Source organism: Mirounga leonina, unplaced genomic scaffold (assembly GCF_011800145.1).
Source record: "Mirounga leonina isolate KUSES-001 unplaced genomic scaffold, KU_Mleo_1.0 Mir_173, whole genome shotgun sequence".
NCBI classification, from domain to species: Eukaryota; Metazoa; Chordata; class Mammalia; order Carnivora; family Phocidae; genus Mirounga; species Mirounga leonina.
Genome location: NW_023270447.1, coordinates 22772567 through 22796485, shown reverse-complemented (window position 1 = coordinate 22796485; position 23919 = coordinate 22772567). Strand labels below are relative to the sequence as shown.

The following is a 23919-nucleotide window of genomic DNA, read 5'->3' as shown; positions in this document are numbered from 1 at the left end:
TGCAATTAATCAAACAAGATTCCAGCATTGCATCACTCTTTACAGCTCAAAAAATTACAATCTGACATTGCTAAATGATTTGCAGAAATATTTACCAATTGAGTTGCTTAGTCATACTTTTGTCTACCAACCAAATGTTACTACTTTTCTTTATTTTTCCTTTTTGGGACATAGGCTGACAGACTCCTTCGACTGCAACAAGCAGCAGAATTTTACTTGATGCAGATTGTTGAAATTCATACCTTTGTGGGCATCATCAGTTTCAACAGCAAAGGGGAGATCAGAGCCCAACTACACCAAATTAACAGTGATGATGACCGAAAGCTGTTGGTTTCACATCTGCCTATGACTGTGTCAGCGGAAGCAGAAACCAGCATTTGCTCAGGGCTTAAGAAGGGATTCGAGGTACAGTAGAGCACCACAAGCCTCAAATCACCATCACTTTCCTTCCCTTCATTTTGTAGTTATCTGTTTTGGGGTTATCTGCTCTGATAACAGATTCTGATTGTTATCTGTTACAGTGTGGTCATAACAGCCTCAACTATAAGACAGTAGTGATGGATTATTTTTGAGATCAGGAACCATATCTTATTTACCATTAAACACCATGGGCCTAGCAAAGTACCTGTCACATAACAGTTGCTCAATAAACGCTTGTTGAAGGAATGAGTAAATAATAAATACAATGGCCAAGGCTGGGGGACTTCAGCATCATCTGGACAATTTCTAACACTGTCTCTATCCATTCTGGGACTGTCCCAACTGTAGCCATTTTTACCCTTGGGTTTTCCAGTCAAAATCAGCATGTCTGGCTGCTGTGTATAGTCATTCTAGACCTATCTAATTCTATTGTGTAGTCAAGGTTGAGAACCACTGCTCTAAGTCCTCTTATTGGTCATTCACTGGATGTCAGAGGCAGTGATAACACATAAGAATGTGCTCCCATACCTCTATCATGGACCCTATTCTAAACCAGGGTCATGTTGTGATGATTCAAACAGGAAGAGTCCCTCTCTACAAGCAAACCAGCAATGGCACGTAGGGTGACAAGTCCTGTGATGAAGTGAGTTGAGGACAGAATGGGATGGGCACAGAGAGCAGCGAGCCACAGAGGACCTCAAAGACGCATACGCCTCATGGGTGGGGAATCTGGAATGAGTGAATTCTTCCGTTCAGTGAGACAATTTGAATTATATTTCCTTCCAAATGACTGATACTCTATGTTCAGGTGGTTGAAAAACTGAATGGAAAAGCCTATGGCTCTGTGATGATATTAGTGACTAGTGGAAATGATGAGCATGTTGGCAACTGCTTACTCACCGTGCTCAGCAGTGGTTCAACCATTCATTCCATTGCCCTGGGTTCATCCGTGGTCAAAAATCCGGAGGAATTATCACGTCATACAGGTAAATATATTTTAAAAACCTTGTATTTTAGAGCATTTCCTTTAACTTGAATATTCAAAGCACAACCATGAAGCTCAGATTATGTCGATAGAATGTGTGGCTTAAGTGAAAAAAAATAGAAACAGTTATCTTAAGGAAAACAACATAAAAATCATTGTTAAAATCTGCCAAAATTTTGTGGATTTTTTTTTTTTTAGAGAGGGGGGAGAGAGGGGTGGGGGAGGGGCAGAGGGAGAGGAAGACAGAGAATCCCAAGCAGGCTCCACGCCCAGTAAAGCTCAACACTGGCCTCAATCTCAAAACCCTGAGATCATGACCTGAGCCAAAATCAAGAGTTGGATACTCAACCAACTGAGCCACCCAAATGCCCCAAATTTTGCTGACTTTTAAACATTTTCCTTAGAAGGTGCCAATTATATACATCCATTGAAAATATAATTTTACCATTTCTTTGTTAAACCAATCTGAGCATGTATAATCACAGAGCTAAAAATATGTTTAAGATTAAATGCACTAAGACTGTTGAATCTCAGATCTGTACCTCTGAAACAAATAATGCAATACATGTCAAGAAAAAAAAAAAAGAAGAAGATAGCAGGAGGGGAAGAATGAAGGGGGGGAAATCGGAGGGGGAGACGAACCATGAGAGACGATGGACTCTGAAAAACCAACTGAGGGTTCTAGGGGAGGGGAGTGGGAGGATGGGTTAGCCTGGTGATGCGTATTAAAGAGGGCACGTTATGCATGGAGCACTGGGTGTTATGCACAAACAATGAATCATGGAACACTACATCTAAAACTAATGGTGTAATGTATGGTGATTAACATAACAATAAAAGAATTTTTTTAAAAAGATTAAATGCACTAATTTCCATAAGGACACATACCATATTGTAAGATACATATTTTCTTTGTTCCAAATGAGGCATGGAATAATTTTACCTTCTATTCCTTAGTCAATAAAAATGAGTATTGCTGACTTAAAAACTGAAAGTTAGATTTTATTGAATTATCTTTGAAAACAATGTTATCAGAATATAAATGTAAATGTAAATATATACCAATGATAGATGGCAATTACCCTAGGCTCTCTACAAATTACCTTAATTACAAGACTATTTAATAAATATTTACTGAGTTTTTATCCTGTACCAGATAGACGTTTAGACCTTGACATTACAGCTGTGAACAAAACAGACAAAACCACTCACCTCTGAGCTTACCATGTGGCTGGTAGGATGCCACACAAAGCAAGTCAAGCACAACTCCTTCCCCAACACTAGCCCTCTTTCATAAGAAAGGTTGTTGGAAAAGACCTAACTTGTTATTTTTTTGTTTTATTTTATACATTTTAATCGTTAACATCCCGATCATGTATTTCAGGAGGTTTAAAGTTCTTTGTTCCAGATAAATCAAATTCCAACAGCATGATTGATGCTTTCAGTAGAATTTCCTCTGGAACCGGAGACATTTTTCAACAACGTATTCAGGTCAGGATTTCGTTGGTATTACACTTACAGATGGGGCTGCGGGGCAGGGAGAAGGAAGCAAGAAAAAGAGATGAATTGTGCTGCCTCATTAACCTTATTTGAATATGGAATAATTCTTGCACAGAAGGCTTTTAATGAGCTTCTCTTTTTTTTTTTTTTAAGATTTTATTTATTTATTTGACAGAGAGACAGCGAGAGAGGGAACACAAGCAGGGGAAGTGGGAGAGGGAGAAGCAGGCTTCCCTCCGAGCAGGGAGCCCGATGCGGGGCTGGAGCCCGATGCGGGGCTGGAGCCTGATGCGGGCTGGAGCCTGATGCGGGGCTCAATCCCAGGACCCTGGGATCATGACCTGAGCCAAAAGCAGACGCTTAACGACTGAGCCACCCAGGCGCCCCTTTTAATGAGCTTCTTGGTCTTCACTTTCACTTCACTTCACTTTTACCTGATGTCTGTTCTTCTCCACCCTAGGAATAATTTCCTGTAATTGCTACCTCAGCCTTTTAAGGTCTGGAAGCAGAGTGTGCTTCTTCCTAGTAGCTCAAACTGGGAGTGGAGGTGGGGTGGAAGTAAGGCCAAGAAGTAAGAAACCATGTCTTTATTTTAGTTCTATAACTTTTCATCAGTCATAATCCTTTTTTGGCTTCTTTAAAAACTTCTTTGAAGCTCCTCCCTCATATTAACAGGATCAACTATTTCATTAAATTCTAAAAAATTTTAAATATCTCGTTGACTACTGCAATTTACTTGACTTTGCTCACAAAGGCTTCCTCTGATCGATTAAGCCATTTTCAAAAGGCCAAATTTTTTCTAAGTACTTTAAAGATATTTTGAACATAACTGAGGGTTTGGACAAAATTTTATCTGATGTTTCCTTACAGATGGTAAGTGAACCTGCCAAGTTAATGATGTGATATGAACAATGAAGGCAGTTAAATTACTCTTAGGAAATATTTAACATGAAGATTATATATATGTAATATATGTACACAGTAAGGCAATACCACAATTCCATCATTAGAAGTGAAAAAAGGTGAACCATAAATGAGAACATATATTATAAATTAGATTACACTGGGCTCTTCCAAATTATCTACCATGTGATTTCTTCTTTAATAATGTGAAATAAAAACAAAAGTTCAAAAAAGTTTTTTTAAAAATTTAACAAAATATTATTCATATGACTCAAATTAGCCTCATGTTCCCAAACTTGGCCACCTCTCCCCAGTTGTATGTCATTAGCCCCACTAGACTGTGGGCAGAAACTACATCTAAATCCCCTTCAACAGTGCAAGCCCAGCACAGAATGTGCCCCAGTAGTCAGCAGACCACAAACACTTGTAAAATGGACTTGAACAAATAATCCACAGTGTTTTTGCTGTCATCTACCAAAAATTTTATATGCTTCCCAAGTTTGAGCAATATTATAGAGCGTTACACAGTGTGTTTATTTAATAAATAAAATTTTTGAAGTTATTTATTGACTTGTGTCTGTAGTGACTACATAGTGATTAAATGTAGGGGCTCTGATGTCAGCCTGCCTGGGCTCTATCCCAGTTTCAGCTCCTTGCCATGTGACAACTAGACAAATGATTTCTCTAAGCCGCAGTCTTCTCAACTGTGAATGTGGATAACAACAGTACTCACTTCAGAGGGTTTTCATAAGGATTAAGTGAGATAATATATGTAAAGCATTTAGCACAGTGCCGTCATCTGTTTGCACTCTGTATGTATTATATGCACACACACACACACACACACACGTGCACGTGGCTTATTGTGAATGGCTAAATAATTATTTTAATGTACCCAAGCCCCCTGAAACTCAGTGTTTTATTTCTTATTAAAATATATAAAAGTAGGGGTGCCTGGGTGGCTCAGTCATTTAAGAGTTGACTCTTGATCTCAGCTCAGGTCTCGATCTCAGGGTCGTAAGTTCAAGTCTCGCACTAGGCTCCATGCCCATAAAAGTATCTGGAGAGATAACATATAAATTAAACCGCTTAAGCACATTCACAAACAAAATTTTTTTAAAAGCTTGTTATTATAATTGCTGATCCGAGGCTACTATTGATTTAGATGAGAATTAGTATGAGAACAGCTAAAATCTCTCTGTAAAAAATAATGAAGTGACACTTGTATTAACCATAATAGACTATTTTATATCTTCTGTACTCCTATAATACACAATATTTTGCTTTGGAGAGGTATTTGTATGAAAAGTTATTTATCTAAATATAGTACATGTCAGAACTAAATTATTTTTATTTTTGCCCATTTATTTTTGTTTGTCCAGAAGTAAAGAAAAAGATGGAATGTTTATGCCTACACTAGAAACTTTCACATATATGTGTATTTTCTTGAATAGCTTGAAAGTGCAGGTGAAAATGTTAAACATCACCATCAACTGAAAAACACTGTGACCCTGGATAACAGTGTGGGCAATGACACTACCTTTCTAGTCACATGGCAGACCAGTGGTCCCCCTGAGATTGCATTATTTGATCCTAATGGAAGAAAATACTATGCAAATAATTTTACCACCAATCCAGCTTTGCAGACTGCTCGCCTCTGTGTTCCAGGAACTGCTAAGGTAGGTGTTGTGAGCTTGTTCATAATGACAACATTTACAAGTCAAGTACATAACTTTCAATCGAATCACATAATTAAATGCACTGTATAAAGAAATCCTATTCTGATCAAAATTTTACTTTAAATTCATACGAAGGCATTTTGTGAATGTTAAAAATGTAAGAGAAATAACTAAGTTATGTTCAAAACTTTAAATAATGGATACCAAAGTCTTCTCTCTTCAACAGTGGAAATTAGTATGTATGCAGTACAAATAATTTATTTTTGCTTACTTCCTTCTTTACAAAATTCACACATAGTTATCTATATGCTTAGTAAAAAAAAAAAAAACTCTACCTAGAATTTATAATATGAATATATGCAATACATATGGTTTTGAGTATCTTCTATGTGCTGGGTCTTGTTCTGGGTGCTTTACAATAAAATACCATGGTAGGAATAAGAACAGGTTACTCAGAGCATACAGGAATGATGCACAGGCTTCCAGGGAAGGTGACTGCTTCCTGGAAGTAAAAACATCAAAATGGAAATATGGAGGATAAAGAGACCAGAGGTGTCAATGACATTCTGGGCAGAGGAAATAGCACATAGAAACGCTCAGAAAAAAACAGAATATAGTTCTTCATAGAACTACAAGTAGGTCAACATGGATGAACTACACAGCAGTATATAAGGCGGAGATTTAGGGGAAGGAAAGAGAGGAAGTGATGAGGTTAGACACAAAGAGGAACCATGTCAGCAAGGGCTCTGTATGCCCGTAAAGGCAAGAAGAGCTTGAATCCTAAAGGGAAAGGAAATTGCTAGTGGTTCTCAGCAGGGTGGTGAATTGATGAGGTCCACCCATGCACTGCCTGAGTGCAGTCCTTCCCCAGCACCTTCGGCCCTCCCCACTCCCAGATCCCTGTTGCAGCCTCTCCTAGGATTTCCCTGCCTCCGTTTCACCTCTACCCCAGTGAGTCTTCTGAAGCATGAATCTGATCAAGCCTATCTCCTATTCAAAACTAATTGGTGGTCTCAGGATAAAATCTATGTGGCTATGTTACATATCAGGCAGTTTATGTTCTAACTTTTGCCCAAGCTTATTTCTTAACCCTCTTCCCAAACATTCTCTGCTCTGCTCCTCCTTACTTTTCTCTCAATTCATCATGTTCTTTTCACATCATGTTCTTTGCACAAGAGCCAAGAACATTTTACCTACTTTTTGCTGCCTTTGCCTGACCTGTTAGTCTGCACGAGGTGTCCTACAGCAAAACACACATTACACCCAAAGAGAAGGTTTTGATATGGCGATTTGTACTGTTTGTTACTAATGTTATGATTCCAAAAAAAAAAGAGAATAAATAGATGATCTTGATACTTGAATTATGACTTCATAGGAAAATGGCCAAGCTCATGAATCCCAATGAAGAAGGCTGACTAGGGTGTGGTGGCATCTTAATTTTCCACGTTGAGTCACAACTTAACCCCTTGCTGCTTTCTCTTTCCCCTCGAGCTGTACTGTGTTCCTCCTGTTACTTCTAGGGTTTAATAAGAAGCAACAGTGGAGTGCCTGGGTGGCTCACTCAGTTAAGCCACCAACTCTTGGTTTAGGTTCAGGTCATGATCTCGCAGTTGCGAGACTGAGCCCCGAGTTGGGCTCTGTGCTGGGCATGGAGCCTACTTGAGATTCTCTCTCTGTCCCCCTCTGCCCCTCCCCCAGCTTGTGTATGCTCTCTCTCTCAAAAAAAAAAAAAGAAGCAACAGCAAGAATGGGGAAGAAAGGGATATTTATATATAATCTTATCCAAAGAAAACTTCTGTTATTTATAGTTTAAGCTTTTTTCTTTCTGACATTCTTTTGCAGGTTTCCCCCAGGCAGCCTAGACAGGCAAAAGAGAATGGCATTTAGCAATATTTCTACAAATTACTCAACACAGGCATTGTAGAATCCTGACTTATTAAAAAACAGTGTTCCTTTTCTTGGTCTCTAATAGTGTATGTGGGTTAAGTGGTTTGAGATTTCTGGATATTCAGGGTGGGGGTTGAGGGACATGAAGGGAAGGAAGGATACTACTTCTTTTTAATCCAGTTATTCACATAAATCATAATTGTCCACTTAATTTGCTATAATTTTCTCAACTGTAGAAAAGGAATAAAAACATTGAAATGTCTTTTGGGTGAAGGGGCTCAAGTTAACATTTGCAAAATACTTTGAAGCTGGACACTTATCATTATCTTCCAAAAATGTGAATTAAAATATGTCCTCCCCACAAATAAGTTCATGGTATAATTCCCTAAGAAGTTACCTAACAATAAAAGTGGGTTGTGCTGTGAAAGCCATGTAAATAATGAATTGTTAAACCAATATTACTTTCCCTGACATTCTTCTGTAGTTACTTCAGAAAATGCAGCATCAACAAAACAAGGATTAAAGCCCCTAGGAGCTCAGACTTATGCTTTAAAATTAAGGGTTGATTTTTTTTCTTCACATTTGACAAAACAAAAAGGCTTTGTTTTGCAGCCTGGGCTCTGGACCTACACACTGAACAATACCCACCATTCTCTTCAAGCCCTGAAAGTGACAGTGACCTCTCGTGCCTCCAGCTCAGCCATGCCCCCTGCTACTGTGGAAGCCTTTGTGGAAAGAGATAGCATCCGTTTTCCCCAGCCTGTGATGATTTATGCAAATGTGAGAAAAGGGATTTATCCCATTCTTAATGCCACTGTTACTGCTACAATTGAGCCAGAGGCTGCCGATCCTGTTGCACTGGACCTTTTTGACAATGGAGCAGGTAACAAGGAATGTCATGTCATTTTTCATGCTCTCGAGAGCTGTTGTTGTGTTATGATGCTGCACTATCAATCTTAAGCTTACCTGTAAAAGTCCTTCAATTCAATTATTTTTCTCCTCAAATCTTTTGAGATTCCCAAGTCCTCAAGAGAGTCACTGACATACTGAGTAGCTACAGGTCACATCTGCACAAGGAAAGAGAATGTGAACTTGGGAAGAGTCTCCTTGAGGTTCCTCAGTGTGGCTGTGGGGTGAACAAAAGGGTGGGAGGAAGTAGCTTGACACCTAGGTCTTTATTTGGCCAGTGACATTAGCAACTCACTGAGGTCACACAGAACAGGCTTTTATGTCCTTGTGACATGCCCATATTCCTCTAAGATTCACCAGCTGTATTATTCACTGAAATAAGAAGATTGGACAATTAAAATAGCAAATGAAAACCCAAGAAGTAAGATGCAGCGGTGGTCTCCTCAGGCCCAATAGTGAAGAGAGAATTAGAAACTGAACTTGTGAACTGGGAGATAACCCCAGACTATTCTTTAGCCAAGTACTAGGGTTGATAAGAGGGAAGAGCCAGTGCATTTACATGTATGATTTGCTCACAAGATGACCAGGCCAGCAAGCCTAGTGGAATCATGACAGAGATTTTTCCACCACGGGGAAAACAAAGTAAAAGAAAACCAAACCCTACTTCAAGCGCTCATTCTACACATTCTACATCATACCTCACAGACAGCACAGCATCAGGCCAGGAAATAGCAGCTCCTAGACTCTTTCTGACTAACTTTTTGTCTTAAAAACAAACTCCTTTGTTGTTTTATCTTTTCTGTTCTGTTCTTTCCCTAAACTACATTCTCAGAAGGACAATAGGCCTCAAAATCTATGTGAGGAGCCACAAGTGTTTGATCTACTAATAAAACTATACTCCTGCACTCAGGTGTTTCCAAGATAATTATTTTTCAAGAGTCTTAGGTTTGGCAACCCGTTAGCATCTTGCCATGGCAATCTTGTATGACATTTATGAAACAAAAGTTCCTTCAAAGGATTTTAGTCCAAATCTACCTCAGAGGGACACCAGAGAAGTCCTCTCATTTTGTCTGTTGGAATGGATCCAAATGAACGTCTCATGCTCTGATTGCTTATCCACGGCTACACCTTTTAGTTTCTGTATATAGTCCAAAAATGCACTTTCCAGAATGCTTCCCCTTTGCTTCAGCCTGTGGGCTGGCCTGGAGAATAGATCCTGTTCTCTTAGGAGAGATCACCTGAGTCAGCTCAACAGCTTTTATATTTATTCCCTGGAACCATTTTATTTATTTGATGTCTAAATTTATACTCTAGGGGCGCCTGGTGGCTCAGTCAGCTAAGCGTCAGACTCTTGATTGTGGCTCAGGTCGTGATCTCAGGGTCATGAGATTGAGCCCAGCGTTGGGCTCTGCACTGGGCATGGAGCCTGCTTAAGATTCTCTCTCTCTCTCTGCCCCTCCCCCTGCTCACATTCTCTCTCTCTTTCTCTCAAAAAAAAAATTATACTCTAATGAAAGAAACAATGGAAAGTATTGCTTAAGTGTCAAAGTGTAAATTTAGGGCTTGTTTTTTTCCCCAATACTTAACACACATGTAAATGGCTAACACTTATTCTTATAATGGAAGCAGTATTTATCTGCTGCCATATTCATGAACAATAATAAAATGTACACTTATGAAGTCCTTTATAATTTAAAATGTGCTTTCTCATGAACATTCTGAGATAATCAACACAACAGCCCTGTGAGATAAGTTTTCCCCATTTTATAGATGAGAAAACTGAAGCTCAGAGAGATTGTTTCACAGCTACTGAGTGGTGGATCCAGACCTTAAAACCAAGTCCCACGACCCCCAAGCTAGTGTTCTTTCCCATTTCTTTCTAACTCAGGGATTAAAAGAGGTAGGGGTAGTAACTGTGGCACAGAGAGTTTTTCCTTTATCATTTCTTAACAAATAGATAGACCTGACTAATCAGTAAACCTCTAAATACCAACATTTTATTTCTTTCCAATAGATAAAAAATTTCTAGACCTACTATCATAATAAGTTGCTCAGCACTTTTTATTTTAATTCAATATACTCCTACTTTTCTCCTATTAAGGAGCAGTCCTGCCTCTGCAGTAGGGATTTGAGAGCACTTTAGTGGTGATACAGTGCTAAGGTCCAAGGCTGAGTATGTGGTGTGAACTAACTCGAGGAAAGGACAAGCCATTTGCCCAGGGTGGCCACCTGCACTTGAAGAGTGAAAGTGTTCTGCACTTGGGCTAAGCTATACCTCCCACTGCTACCCTGGAGTCTGGGCCTCCCCACCATTCAGCTGGACTTGGTTTGGAATTGAACTGCTCTTCAAGGAAAGAAGTCTAGCTCTGGCCAAGCTTTCCAAATGCCTCCTGAAGCAAAGCTCAGTGGATCGAACCAAAGCCTGTCAAACCCCATTGAGCAAACCCCTCAGAATCTAGAACAATAGTTCCATGTTACCTTCTAATGAGGAAATTAAATAATTTCACACTACTTTATCAACTACCAGATTTTTTTTTTCATCAGGGCTGCAGGATGTTTATAAATCCCTTGAAATTGTATGAAATGTGTATATGTGCATCTATATTTATTTCCTGGGACAGAATAGCTTTTATCTCAAAAGAGTCTGTAACCATAAACAAAAAGAATATGCTTGATTTCCATGAAAAATTAGTATTATTTTCAGTGATAAGAAGAAGAGCTCTAAAGGTGGTTATTATATGCTTTATGAGCACTGAAGCACAACTCATTCACCTTCAGAAAATAATTTTTCAGAGGTTAAGGAATCACAGGGAGAAGTTAAGGAGCCATTGGATTTTAATATTAAAAGTAGCTATGACCATCATGGTCATAAATATGTCTAAAAATTTAGACATCTATATCCAAATGTCTATAAATTTAGACATCAATTCCAATCCAAATCCATTTGGATTTGCTAAAATGGGAAGAAAGAAGGGAATAAAGCTTATTATTTAATGATTTAATTAAATATTAGTAATCAACTGTGATGACAAGTGGTGACATTGAGCTTTCTTTTTATATATGCAGGTGCTGATATTATAAAAAATGATGGAATTTACTCGAGGTATTTTTTCTCCTTTGCTGTAAATGGCAGATATAGCTTGAAAGTGCATGTCAGTCACTCCCCCAGCATAAGCGGCCTAGCCTACTCTATTCCAGGGAGTCGTGCTATGTATGTACCAGGTTACATAGCGAACGGTAAGAATCATGAGCACTGTTATGTAACAGCATTTAACGTATATATCGCTGGTCTGTGTGTGTGTGAGAGAGAGAGAGAGAAGAGTAAGAGAGAGATGGAATTTCAAAACCCTTTATGCTTAAGTCAATGTATAATTTGTGCTATCTCTTCAATCCTCAGTGGTTCAAGGTAGGCAATCAAGAAGGCAATAGATAATTCCCACAGATATTCCATAGATATTTGTTCATTTTAGTCATTATTTTGAACTCTTTCTTGTGGCTGTTTCATCAGAATTACTAACAGTTAAAGAGATTTGTTGATTTTTTTCTCATTTATAGCTCCTGTATTTCCTCTATAGAGGTTTAGGCAAGAAAAAGAGGCAAAAGTAGTTAGCAGTTGAAAGAAGGAAGCAAACAGCCCAAACAATCCACACAAAAAATGAGTTCCTGAATAAATATGAGTTTGGATGTTACAGACAACTGAGTGATTCCTGAAGATGTCCTGTCTTCCTTCAAGAGAAAAGCACCAAATAAATAGAAGATATACATCTTTTCTTAACACCATTATTATAGTTCCCAAAGGGAAGCAGTGGTTAAAGTGTAACAGACAAACAAAAATATGCTATAATCATTTTAAACAATCTCAAAAAGATTTCTAAACATTATTTCCCAAACTGTAGAATCTTTATGAATACTTTTCATGAATTTTAGCAGCTATAATTAATCATAACTATTTCATAACATGATTCTATATTTTTGGTCTTTATGTACTTTTAAATAGAAAATAATCAAGATGTTCCACTGAATTTGCATCTCCTGATAATTTTAGTTTTTCCTAAAACATAATTTACTCTCCTATGTATTTACTTTGGGTTACTTCAAAACCAGTGTAAATCAAATTGCAAGGTAACATGATTTTATTGCATAGATATGATTTTGCATCTAGCTATAATAGTTATAAATAAATATTCCTTCTTTCATTTATACCTCAAACATTTTTGAAGGCTTACTAGGTGACGGGCTTAGTCCTAGGAACTTGGGATAGATAACAGGTAGAATAAGACTTGATTCCTACTGAGGAACTCAAAGGTTACTGTCTTGTCTAGTATCTTTCTAAAATCCTGAGTTTAAAGGATACACATTATCAGCATCTGGTATACAGTGAGATTAGAAAAGTAATATTCAACTGTCCTTTCATCTGTGTATTTTGTAGAGGCTCTTAGCAGCATAGAAAGAAAAAGCTAGGTTTCCCTAGGCATGTCTACTACACATAACATTCACTTTATCAGCTCACTTTTAGAAGACCACCTTGAGCACACACTTCATTAAATAATGGGAGCTGCTCTATTTTCATGCCACCAAATCCCCAGACACAGCAGTGTCTGCATCCTTCTCCTCTCCAAAGGCCAGTGTCTCTACGGGATCTGCTCTGGATCCCATCCAGAGGACTTGAGATCTCACTCTTGCATGGTCCCACTCTACCGACACCTCTGAGCAGCATTCAAGCATGATTTATCATCCCATATTTAAAAAAAATTCTATTGTTGGTCTCCCTTCAGATACTGTCCACCTCCCTGTCATCGACTTCCTTGACATTAGTCTAAACCTGCTGCCTGCACTTTGACACCTCCAATTTATGACTCTGTTTGCCACAATCTGACTTCCACCCAAACTCCCCAAAACTGGAATGGCTCTGGGCCTAGTCACCAGTGACCACTCTGCTGTTAAATCCAAAGAATATATGTCAGTCCTCAGCAGTGTCTGAAACAGCTGATTGATTTCGCCTTTGTCATCTCCTGGCTTCTACAATTACCTCTTATGTTCTGGAATTTTTTTTTTTTTTCTTTTTTTGGTCAGGCTCCTTTTCCAGCTCCTCCTTTTCTATCAAGCCTCTAAGTGTTGGCAATTCTCAGAGCTCAGGCCTAACCTTCTTACCCTACCATCTGGAGCCACTCTACCTGGGTTCGGAACCTCGCTCCTCCATGTACTGCTAGCTGTATGACTTTGGGCAAGTTACTTAGTTTCTGTTTGCTTCAGTTGCATCATCTTGAAAAAGGGGGGTAATAACTGTACCTTCCTTATAGCATTGCTAGGAAAATTAAGTAGCTGATACCTGTAAGATACTTAAATAAGTACCTGGCAAGTAGTGAGCCAGGCACTCAATAAATGCTATTTATCATTACAATTGAAATTGTTATTAGGTAACCTCATTAACCCATATGACTTTAATAATATCTATATGCCTATAACTTCCCAATTGATAAGTTCAAAAATATTAAATCTAGATAAAAACCTCTCTTTTGGTTTTTATGTCTAACTGGCTCCTTGTCATCTTCAATTAAATGTTATAAAGGAATCACAAACCTTGTAACTTACATTTTCAGTCTTTTTCCCTTTAGCCTGCTTCTCTTCCCAAGTCGCTCATTTTAGAAACCTGGGAGCTGTTTCTTTTTCTTTTCTTTTTTTTTTCTACCAACTTTCCTTCACCATTCCATACTCAAACCTATCACCAGCTTTTACTGATTTTATCTCCAAATCACATCTCAAACTGCCTACTTCTGCCCTCCTCCCCACTGTTGTCACCCAGCCCACCCTGCCATGTCCCCCTGTCTGGACTGTTGCAGTGGCTGTCTTAATGGCCCACTGCTTGCTGTGCTAGAACCCATTCTTTAACGAGAGCAGCCACAGTGACCTGTTAGAAAGTAAATGTGATCATGTCACTGCTCTGCTTCCCCACAGCTCATAAGATGAAACTCTAAAATCATTAGAGTGGCCTGCAAGGCTCTCTAGGAGCTTCTCTCTCTGGTCTTATCTCCAACTATTCTCGTCCTTGCTTTAATTAAATTTTTCTAATTTGCAGGGCTCTTTAGGAACTCAGAGTTTATACAATCTGTTCCCTCTGCCTGAGATATTATTACCTCCACTCTGCCTGGCTGACTCTTACTCACCCTTTAGGATGCCTTTAAATATTACTTCCTTGATACCGCTACAAATTATGTATCTGTGTTATTTTTCTTCACATCACCCTGCCCTTTTTCCTTCTTATGTTTATCATGACTGATAGTTTTATTGGTATGACTATAAATCCCAAAAGGAATACTCTTTTGTCTGTGATTACTGCCTTCAAAATATTTATTTAGTGAAAGGATGGATGAATGAATGAATGAATGAATGAATGAATGAATGAATGAATTGTGGAATAAACAAACTCAGTTATTCTAAGGATGTAGTAAAGAAAAAAAGGTTTTAAAATGTCTCCTCAGAATCTCTCAAAAACAAGCTACTCAGGAGATTGTCATTTGTGGTTTTGGCCGTTCTTTTCTTGGTCACAGGCAACATTCAGATGAATGCCCCAAGAAAATCCGCGGGCAGGAGTGAGGAGGAGCCAAAGTGGGGCTTTAGCCGAGTAAGTTCAGGAGGCTCCTTTTCCGTGCTAGGAGTTCCAGCTGGCCCCCATCCTGACATGTTTCCACCATGCAAAATTACTGACCTGCACGCTGTCGAAGTGGAAGAGGAGGTGACTTTATCTTGGACAGCACCTGGAGAAGACTATGATCAAGGCCACGGTAGGTTTCTTGCTTCACTACCTGTATTTCTACAAGGTGGCATTTCCAATAACTATGTCAGGGGTTAGCTGGGTAAAAATAGCTTTGGGGGCTTCAAGCTGACAAAGCTGCAGAGGATTGTTATGAAAAGCTTTGAGTTGTTGATGGGGCCTTATATGCTAGAGGTAGGAATGGGAGCTCATCAGCTCCCCAGAATTGAGAAGGCCCTGGTAAACGAACTGACACTGATCATCTAGAAATCTTGATTGGAAACATAAATACCATATGCAAGAGTAGTTTAGTCTACAGAAGGGTTTTGCATTACAGAGCATGGGCCTCCAAATACTGGAGGTATTTAGTTTTCTGAAGATTAGATAGTGGATAGTGAATTCAAAGATTTACAAGTCAGGGTTAGGGGAATAATTCCCGTAAGTCATGCAAAACTTGGTGCATTTTCCACCCCCACTTGTGGCCATCACTTTTGTTAGGGAGACTAGACCCAGTTTCATTATGTGGGCTTCCTTATCCTTGTGTGGGTGGACGCTGATGAAGTTCTTTCTTAACATTCCCTTTTCTAAGGCCTACACCAGGTTCAGGCTTCCAGCACCATTTCTGGATCCCTGTAGCAACTCAACAAAATAACTTTCCTCAGAGAATAACTTTTCTAACAGCTTTGCCATCACCAGAACATGGTTATCATTGGTTATACATTAAATAACTTATTTCCTGTTGCCTCTGATTGAGATGCCTGTAGAAACCAACCTTCTCTACTGAAAGCTTATTTTGTCAATATCAGTCAATAACAGTGACCACCTTGGGCCTTTGCCAGTCTTGCTTCCAACTTGGGTCATCTTTATCTGGCTTATAATTCTCTATCATCCATTTACTACATTCACCAGAAAGCATCTCAATTACAAATAATTTTGTGCTGCTGAGGAACATCAGTATTGTCGCTTTGTCTTCTAGTTCTTTTATCAAAATCTACCCCTTCTTGTCAGAGGAGAAGGAAGTGAAATACTTCACACTCTGAATTAAGGATTCTCCTAATTTAAAGATTGGAGATGTGCAATGATTGAAACTCTGGGATGGATATGTCCTTTGTATAAAGGAAAAAACTGTAACTTACATGTCAGGAAAAAATTGTTCCCACTCTGGCTTTAAAGCCAGCTGTTTGACCTTTGGCCAGTTGCTTAGCTTCCATTGGCCTCCGTTTCCTTATATGGAAAATAGGGCTACAAATATTTATTTCATAAGGTATCATAAAGAGGAAATGAAGTGACATATATAAAATCAGAGGGGGAAGAGAAAGTATTCCAAGTTTACTGGGCTGCTGGTTTGTGTAGCTACTGCCTTCTCTAACATTTAGAGTAAGGAGCCACAAACGCTCCCATCTGTATTTAAAGGTAAGAGGGAACCGTGTTCTCACTCCTTCCTCAGTGCCTCAGAAGCCCCCAGTGTGCTGAAAGAGACATATGCCAGCTCAGGCTCCCATTACTACTGGAAACTGTTCCTCTGAAGAGCCCTAGTTATTTCAACTACACTGCTGAAGTATAAGAGTAGAAAGAAAGTGTGCAGTGTTAGTGGTTATTAATGGCTTGAAAAGAAGAGATACAACCATATGGGACTTTAGAATTGGTATCACAGGGCGCCTGGGTGGCTCAGTTGGTTAAGCGACTGCCTTCGGCTCAGGTCGTGATCCTGGAGTCCCACGATCTAGTCCCACATTGGGCTCCCTGCTCAGTGGGGGGTCTGCTTCTCCCTCTGACCCTCTTCCCTCTCGTGCTCTCTGTCTCTCATTCTCTCTCTCTCAAATAAATAAATAAAAGAAAAGAAAAGAAAAGAATTGGTATCACAGTCGGCCTTAATCAAGGGAATAGAAAGATCTTCATGCAACTTCACTGATGAGCAGGATGCTTGAAGCAGATCTGGCTTGTTATAATATCAAAACCATAAAACACAAAAGATAAGTGGGGGGGATGCCTGGATGTGTATTAAGTTGCTGAAATTATTCTCATAACTGATTTGATGACTCAGCAATGGCAAAATTGACCAATTAGTCATGACTAGCCCAACTAGCAAATAGGCACCTGTTTAATCCATAAACATGTGCTTTCAGTCCCTATTTTTTCCCCACAAATTATTGTCTAGAAAGGCGTTGTCCTCACCTCTATGGCCAGAGTTAAAAATAATGGGGGCATGTCTCTGGCTTTACAATTATTAAAAATGTGACTATTCTTAAGAACCTTGTTAGCAATAAGTGAATATCTCATATATGGACAAGCATATCAGTATTTATCCAGATAGCAGCTCTTTACTATACACAATATCCTAGAAAAGATGACCAATTATGTGGAATAAACAAAATATTATCAGATCACCATTATGTATACAGGCTAGGCATTACGGAAATGGGTTACTTCCTTGGGTTTTCATTAAAAGTCTGGGGTAAAATAATTGCTAAAACTGAGTACCAAGCATGTTCTGCATCTCCTTTGTATTTTTTTTTAGAAATTAGGGACACTTGGGTGGCTCAGTCTGTTAAGCATCCACCTTTGGCTCAGGTCATGATCCCAGGGTCCTGGGATGGAGCCCTGCATTGGGCTCCTTGCTCAGCGGGGAGCCTACTTATCCCTCTGCCTGCCACTACCCCTGCTTGTGTTCTCTCTCTCTCTCTCTGTCTCTCTGACAAATAAATAAATATTTAAAAAAAGAAATTAAAGTGAAAATATATTTACTAAGCTACTATTAATGCCCAGCACAGCACTAAACATTATATAAGCATAATTTAAGATGGTCCTTGCACTCCAAGAATTTATAATTGCATACTGAGAAAAAAAGGCATAAAATGGTCAAAACCCACAGTTTAACACAATGCCATTTGTATGGTTTGGAAGCCACAGAAATTAAAAGGCTGTAGAGATCAGTGTGTGGGAGCAGAGAAGCCAGGTTCTTACACCAGGGGCCTGGGCAGAGCCTTTGGAGGGGGGCCAGACTCCAAAAAGCACCAATATTGTACCTCCTTCCCTGCACTGACTACCTTCCCCATGAGCCGAACAGCCTGACTTTCACACTCTTCCTCTGACATCGTTTCATCATGTTCTTATACAACTATTGTGACAACTTACTATCTTTAAAAGTTGTTGAAAATGTGCTGCTTCTGAAGAAGCTATTCAGTGATAGCAACTGTTCTTCTCACGACCCCCTCCTCTAACCCTCAGTTATACTACTAAGCTGGAAGAACAGTGAATGTAGGAGAGACCTAAAATAATTCTTAGGGGATGAATTGTATTTCAAATGAAGAGAGGAAATAGCAACTGTTGACAGTTGAGAGAACTCCCTGAAGATGGGACCAAGTATTCAACTTCCTGTCTTGGTCCTCAGTCCAAGCCCAGTGCTTTCCCTACTAGGAATCTACTGGTAAAGATGCTAATGAAGATGAAAGCCTCAGTAACTGGAAAAGTAGCACAGTTATTGGGAAATAAGAAATAGGAGGGAGGGTAGCCAAGTGGGAGGCTGCACGGCATAGTGTTAAAGGATTGGGCTTTGGAATCAGACACACCACCTGTTACCTGTGTAACCTGAGGCATACTTAATTTCTCTCAACTTCTGATTATTAATCTGCAAAAGCAGATGGTAAGAGTAGCTATCTCAGAGCGTTGTTAAGAGAATTGAATGCAGTGAGGCACAGAAAAGGATTAAAACAGTGTCTGGTCCATACTAAGTGTTCAGTAAATATCAGCATTTGTAACATTTTGGAGACAGAAGGGATCTTAAAGATGTGCTAGTCTGACCCCCTTGTTTCAAATGTAAGGGAATGACCCTGAGAGTTTAAGTGTCTTGCCAAGGCCATAGAGTTACTTTCATTTGCTAAAATATACTGTGAAAAAAGAGTTAAAGACCAAACCTAGAGATATGTACCTAAGAGGTCAAAGATGCAGAACCAGCCTGATTTCTTTTTCTCACAAGGAGAGAGGGAACATAACAAGTACTGTAAATGGAAGGTGTTTCTCCATGAATGTGTGAGCTGAGTTTGAGTCTTTGCAGTTGCTCTAGGTGCTCATGGTAGAAAGTAATGGGATTTAGAGTTGGAAGAAATGAGTTCATTTCCAGCACTACTATTTCCTAACTATTCACCATGGTAGCACATTTAACTTCCTGAGTCCTTACTTTTTATTTTAAAATGAGATGATTAATTTCACCCAGAGAGAGCTGTGGATGTGGAAAATCTTTGTCAATGCTGAGGCTTATGAAATATTACTTGTTTCATTATCTAGAAGACTCTGGGAAAGCACTATGGAGAGGGCTTTCTCCAGAGAGAACAACGGACATAGGAACAATGGATATGTTCCTTTTTTTTTTTTTTCTTTTTTAAAGATTTTATTTATTTATCTGAGAGAGAGAATGGGAGACAGAGGATATGTTCCACTGTGAGTATAGAGTGGATGGTCAGCCTAGCTTCTCACCCATATCTGTCCTCCTATATTTGAACCACAGCAGGAAGCAACTCAGCTCCAAGTGGGTTCACTCAGGGGGAATTGGCTGATTGATAAACTTGAATATACAGCCTATTTTGTTTTGACAACCTTCTCTAAGGGTGCTTTATTCTAATTACTACTCAGGAATAGAAATAGTCTCACTATCAAAAATTATTATAGATTTGGAAACTGTTCAAAAACATAGTTATCAAAATATTTTCATTTTTTAATTAAAACTTGGAATGCCCTATGGTTTTCATTCCTCAGAATAAAATCCTCCTTTGAAGCTGCTCTATTCATTGTTAAATCTAATTTTGGCCATTTTAGATAAGAATTATGATATTATTAGAGTGGGTTAGTACTACAGGTGGCTTCCATTTTTTGCATAATTATTTGTTATTCATAATTTTATTTTTGAGTTGGTAATACATTCACATGATTGAAAATCAAAACAGTACAGCAATGTGAATGTAACACTTAAAAAGTACTGAACTATACCCTGAACTGTACACATTAAAAATGGTTAAGATGATAAATTTTGTTATGTGTATCTTACTCCAATTTTGAAAAATCAAAACAATATAAGGAAAATCAAAATAATAAACTTCCTGCCCTCAGCTTCTCCAAATTTAGCTGTTCTATAACATGCAGTTGTTTTTTAAATTATCATAGTCTGCCTTGAATTAATGTCATACCACTTCACATATAATGTGAGACTCTTTCAAAAGTATAATTCCTTGTACCCTCTGCCATCTTTTGTGGTCCTGCTATCATATATATATATTTTTAAGATTTTATTTATTTGCAAGAGAGAGCATAAAAGCAGGGGGAGGGTCAGAGGGAGAAGCAGACTCCCTGCTGAGCAGGGAGCCCGATGCAGGACTTGATCCTGGGACTCCAGGATCATGACCTGAGCTGAAGGCAGTTGCTTTAACCAACTGAGCCACCCAGGCGCCCTGCTGTCATATATTGTACTGCTACATTTTTATAAAGCCCACAATGCATTGTTATGGCTTCTGTTTTAAACAATCAGTTGTCTTTTTGATAAATTTTAAAGAGAAAAAAATAACCCTTTTTTGTAACCCATATAGTCACCATTTCTAGTCTTCTTCCTTCCTGTAGGTCTGAATTTTTATCTATCATCATTTACCTTGTAGCTCAGGTCTTCAGGTGAAATTCTCTCAGGATTCAATTATGTGAAGATGCGTTCATTTCGCCTTAAGTTTTAAAGTACATTTTCACTAGATATAAAATTCCAGGGCAATAGATTTTTCTTTCAGTACTTTAAATACGTTATTTCATTATCTTATGGCCCCAATTTTTTTTCTGATGAGAAGTCCGCTATCATTCTTACTATTATTCTCCTAAGTATAAAGTGTCTTTCTTTCCCTTTGGCTGATTTAAATAGTTTTTATCTTTGGTGTTCAACAAATTAAATGTGATGTGCCTAAGTGTGGTTTTCCTGATACATATTCTGTTTGGGGATTGCTGAGTTTCCTGGATCTGTATTCTTTTTGACCAGATTTGGAATATTTCCAGCTAATATGTCTTCCAAAAATTTCTATTCTATTCTTTTTCTTCTTTTCTTCCTGGCTAATATTGATATGATATGATATGATATGATATGATATGATATGATATGATATGATTATATTACATATTACATTATATATTATATTATACCTGCATACACTAAATGGATATGTCAGTATATCACAAAGATCACTGAAATTCTGTTCAATTTTTCTCTTTTGTCCTGAGTGCTACAGTTTGATTTTTATGGACTTGTCTTCAAGCTTATTGATTTTTTTCTTCTGTTGTGTCCAATCTGCTATTAATCTTCTCAAGTGAATTTTGTCATTCTGTTCTTTTTCCAATTCTAGAATTTTCATTTTCTTCTTTTTTTAAGTTTCCATGTCTCTCCTCAAATTTTCCATCTCTTCATTCACTATATACAACTTGTCCTGTTGACTTTTAACATCTGCATCATGGTTATTTTATTTTATTTTTTAAAGATTTTATTTACTTATTTGACAGAGAAAGACAGAGAGAGAGCACAAGCAGGTGAAGCGATAGGCAGAGGGAAAGGGAGAAGCAGGCTCCCTGCCTGATGTGGGGCTTAATCCCAGGACCCTGGGATCATGACCTGAGCTGAAGGCAGACACTTAATCAACTGTGCCACTCAGGCACTCCTCATCATGGTTATTTTAAAGTCCTTGGCTATTAATTTCAAATCTCAGTCTTTTGTGACTCATTTTATTTCCTGATATTTTTCTTGACTATATATTACATTTTCTACTTCTTTGCATGTCTGGGGATATTTTTTTATTGTATATTGGGCATGTGGTAGTAAATTATAGACTCTGGAATCTGTTATATTCTTCTGAAGAGTTTTGAAACCTTTTCTTTCTTTTTTTCTTTCTTTTTCTTTTTCTTTTCTTTCTTTCTTTCTTTCTTTCTTTCTTCTTTCCTTCCTTCCTTCCTTCCTTCCTTCCTTCCTTCCTTCCTTCCTTCTTCCTTTCCTTTCCTTTCCTTTCCTCTTTCTTTTCCCTTCAGAGAGAAAGAGAGAGAGAGAGCACATAAGAGTGGAGGAAGGGGCAGAGGGAGAAGATAGCCCTATGAGGGACTTGATCCCAGGACCCTGAGATCATGACCTGGGCCAAAGGCAGACGCTCAACTGACTGAGGTAGCCAGGCACCCCAAGAGTTTTGAAATTTTTTTAATACATAGTTTGGTTCACCTTGAATTTGAGGAGGCTTGGTTTTACTTTTGCCTAGGGTTCGTCTATTTCAGTTTTGCTCTTAATCCAGGGCATATCCCTTAATTCTGAAACCCAATCTTTATTCTTAAAGCATGGCTCTTTCAGTGTTTTAGTGGCTATCTTCAGATATTTACCATGATCCTCTAACTTGACAAGACTCACACTCCAAACTCTATACCCTTGGTGAGCATTAGCATAAAACTCTGCTCAGTTTTTCAGCCTTCTAGTTGCTGTTTGTCCCTTAAGCTCTTAATGTTTCACCCATACATGAATAATTAGAAGTCTTCCAATGGTTTGAAAAAAGTTAATGCATAGATTTGGGGTTGGTCCCTCTTTGGCTCCCTCAACTTTTAGCTACTCGGGCAATCCCATACTGTCTTCTGATTTTTCAGATCCAGAAGGTAGTTGGCTTTCCATTCCAGCTATCATATCTGTACAGGAGAGGGAAATGCTTTAAGAGGAAAAGCTAGGGGTACTTGCGTGGCTCAGTCATTAAGGGTCTGCCTTCAGCTCAGGTCATGATCCCAGGGTCCTGGGATCGAGCCCCACATCGGGTTCCCTGCTCAGTGGAAAGCCTGCTTCTCCCTCTCCCACTCCCCTTGCTTGTGTTCCCTCTCTCACTGTGTCTCTCTCTGTCAAATACATAAATAAAATCTTTTAAAAAAAGTAAGAGGAAAAGCTGTACAAACATGAATCATTCCTACTCTGATTTCCTTCTTTTAAGGATTGTAATGCCTCTGGTTTCTCCCTATTTTTATCTGAATCCAGTGCTTCAATAGCTTTGTGGGTTTTTTGTTGTTTTGTTTTTTGCTTTCTTCCGAGTTCATACATGTTATCTTCTAGAGAGTTAGTCTAAGCCATGTAGCCATTACCAGAACTCAGAACTAAACTTTTACCTTTGACTTAAGTAATGCATATTTTTGTCACTTAACATTTATGCTTATGTCTTACTTAAGAAGCTATTTTCCATGTAGAAGTTTTTCATTTTATGTACTTAAATTTTTTGTTTATGGCTTCTGAATTTTGAGTCTTAATTAGAAGGGCCCTTCCTACTTCAAGGCTATACTGGAATTTATCTATTGTTTCCTACTAAATACTTAATATTTTAATTTTTTACATCAAATTTTTTGATCATTGTGGCGTTTATCTTGAAAAAAATGTTTGTGATATGGATCCAGTTTTATTTTTTTACATCATTTTATCCAATTGTCACAACATCATTTATCAAGAAATTTGTATTTTCTCCCATTAATTTTAATTCTACTTCTATCATATACCAAATTCCTGGATGTATTGTGGCCTATTTTTAGGTATTAGTTTATTCATGCACCAGTACTGCAATTTTTAGTTACAGAAGCATTACAGTGTTTTTATATCTGATAGGTTTAGTCCTTCCACATTGCTATTTTTTAGTCTTTATATGGCCAAGCTTGACTATTTATTTTCCATTTAGCTTTACAATAAGCTTGTTAAAATAGAAACTAGAGGCACTTTTAATAGAATTATGTAAAATTTATAAAATAACTTAGGGAAAAATAACATCTTTATTATGCTGAATCTTCCTATTCAAAAAACATAATAAGTTTTTCCTCTTGTCCAGGTTTCAATATGAGTTCTTATATAGTGTTTTAAAGTTTTG

At 38.3% G+C, this 23919-nt stretch overlaps 2 protein-coding genes across 2 annotated transcripts in view; one reads left to right on the top strand and one right to left on the bottom strand.

The window, feature by feature from the left end:
* Positions 1–23919, bottom strand: part of ODF2L (outer dense fiber of sperm tails 2 like) — a 282358-nt gene that overhangs the window by 70980 nt on the left and 187459 nt on the right. Inside the window, exons 5-7 of the mRNA XM_035018119.1 lie at positions 8341–8441; positions 2618–2932; positions 1321–1506 (exon numbers count right to left, since the gene is read on the bottom strand). Coding sequence (XP_034874010.1) covers positions 1321–1344 — 24 coding nt within the window. The 5' untranslated portion in view covers positions 1345–1506; positions 2618–2932; positions 8341–8441. The remainder of the gene's footprint in view (positions 1–1320; positions 1507–2617; positions 2933–8340; positions 8442–23919) is intronic.
* Positions 1–23919, top strand: part of CLCA2 (chloride channel accessory 2) — a 39204-nt gene that overhangs the window by 14684 nt on the left and 601 nt on the right. Inside the window, exons 7-13 of the mRNA XM_035018125.1 lie at positions 175–405; positions 1229–1406; positions 2790–2896; positions 5263–5487; positions 7987–8257; positions 11350–11520; positions 14832–15065. Of these exons, the coding sequence (XP_034874016.1) occupies positions 175–405; positions 1229–1406; positions 2790–2896; positions 5263–5487; positions 7987–8257; positions 11350–11520; positions 14832–15065 (1417 nt within the window). The remainder of the gene's footprint in view (positions 1–174; positions 406–1228; positions 1407–2789; positions 2897–5262; positions 5488–7986; positions 8258–11349; positions 11521–14831; positions 15066–23919) is intronic.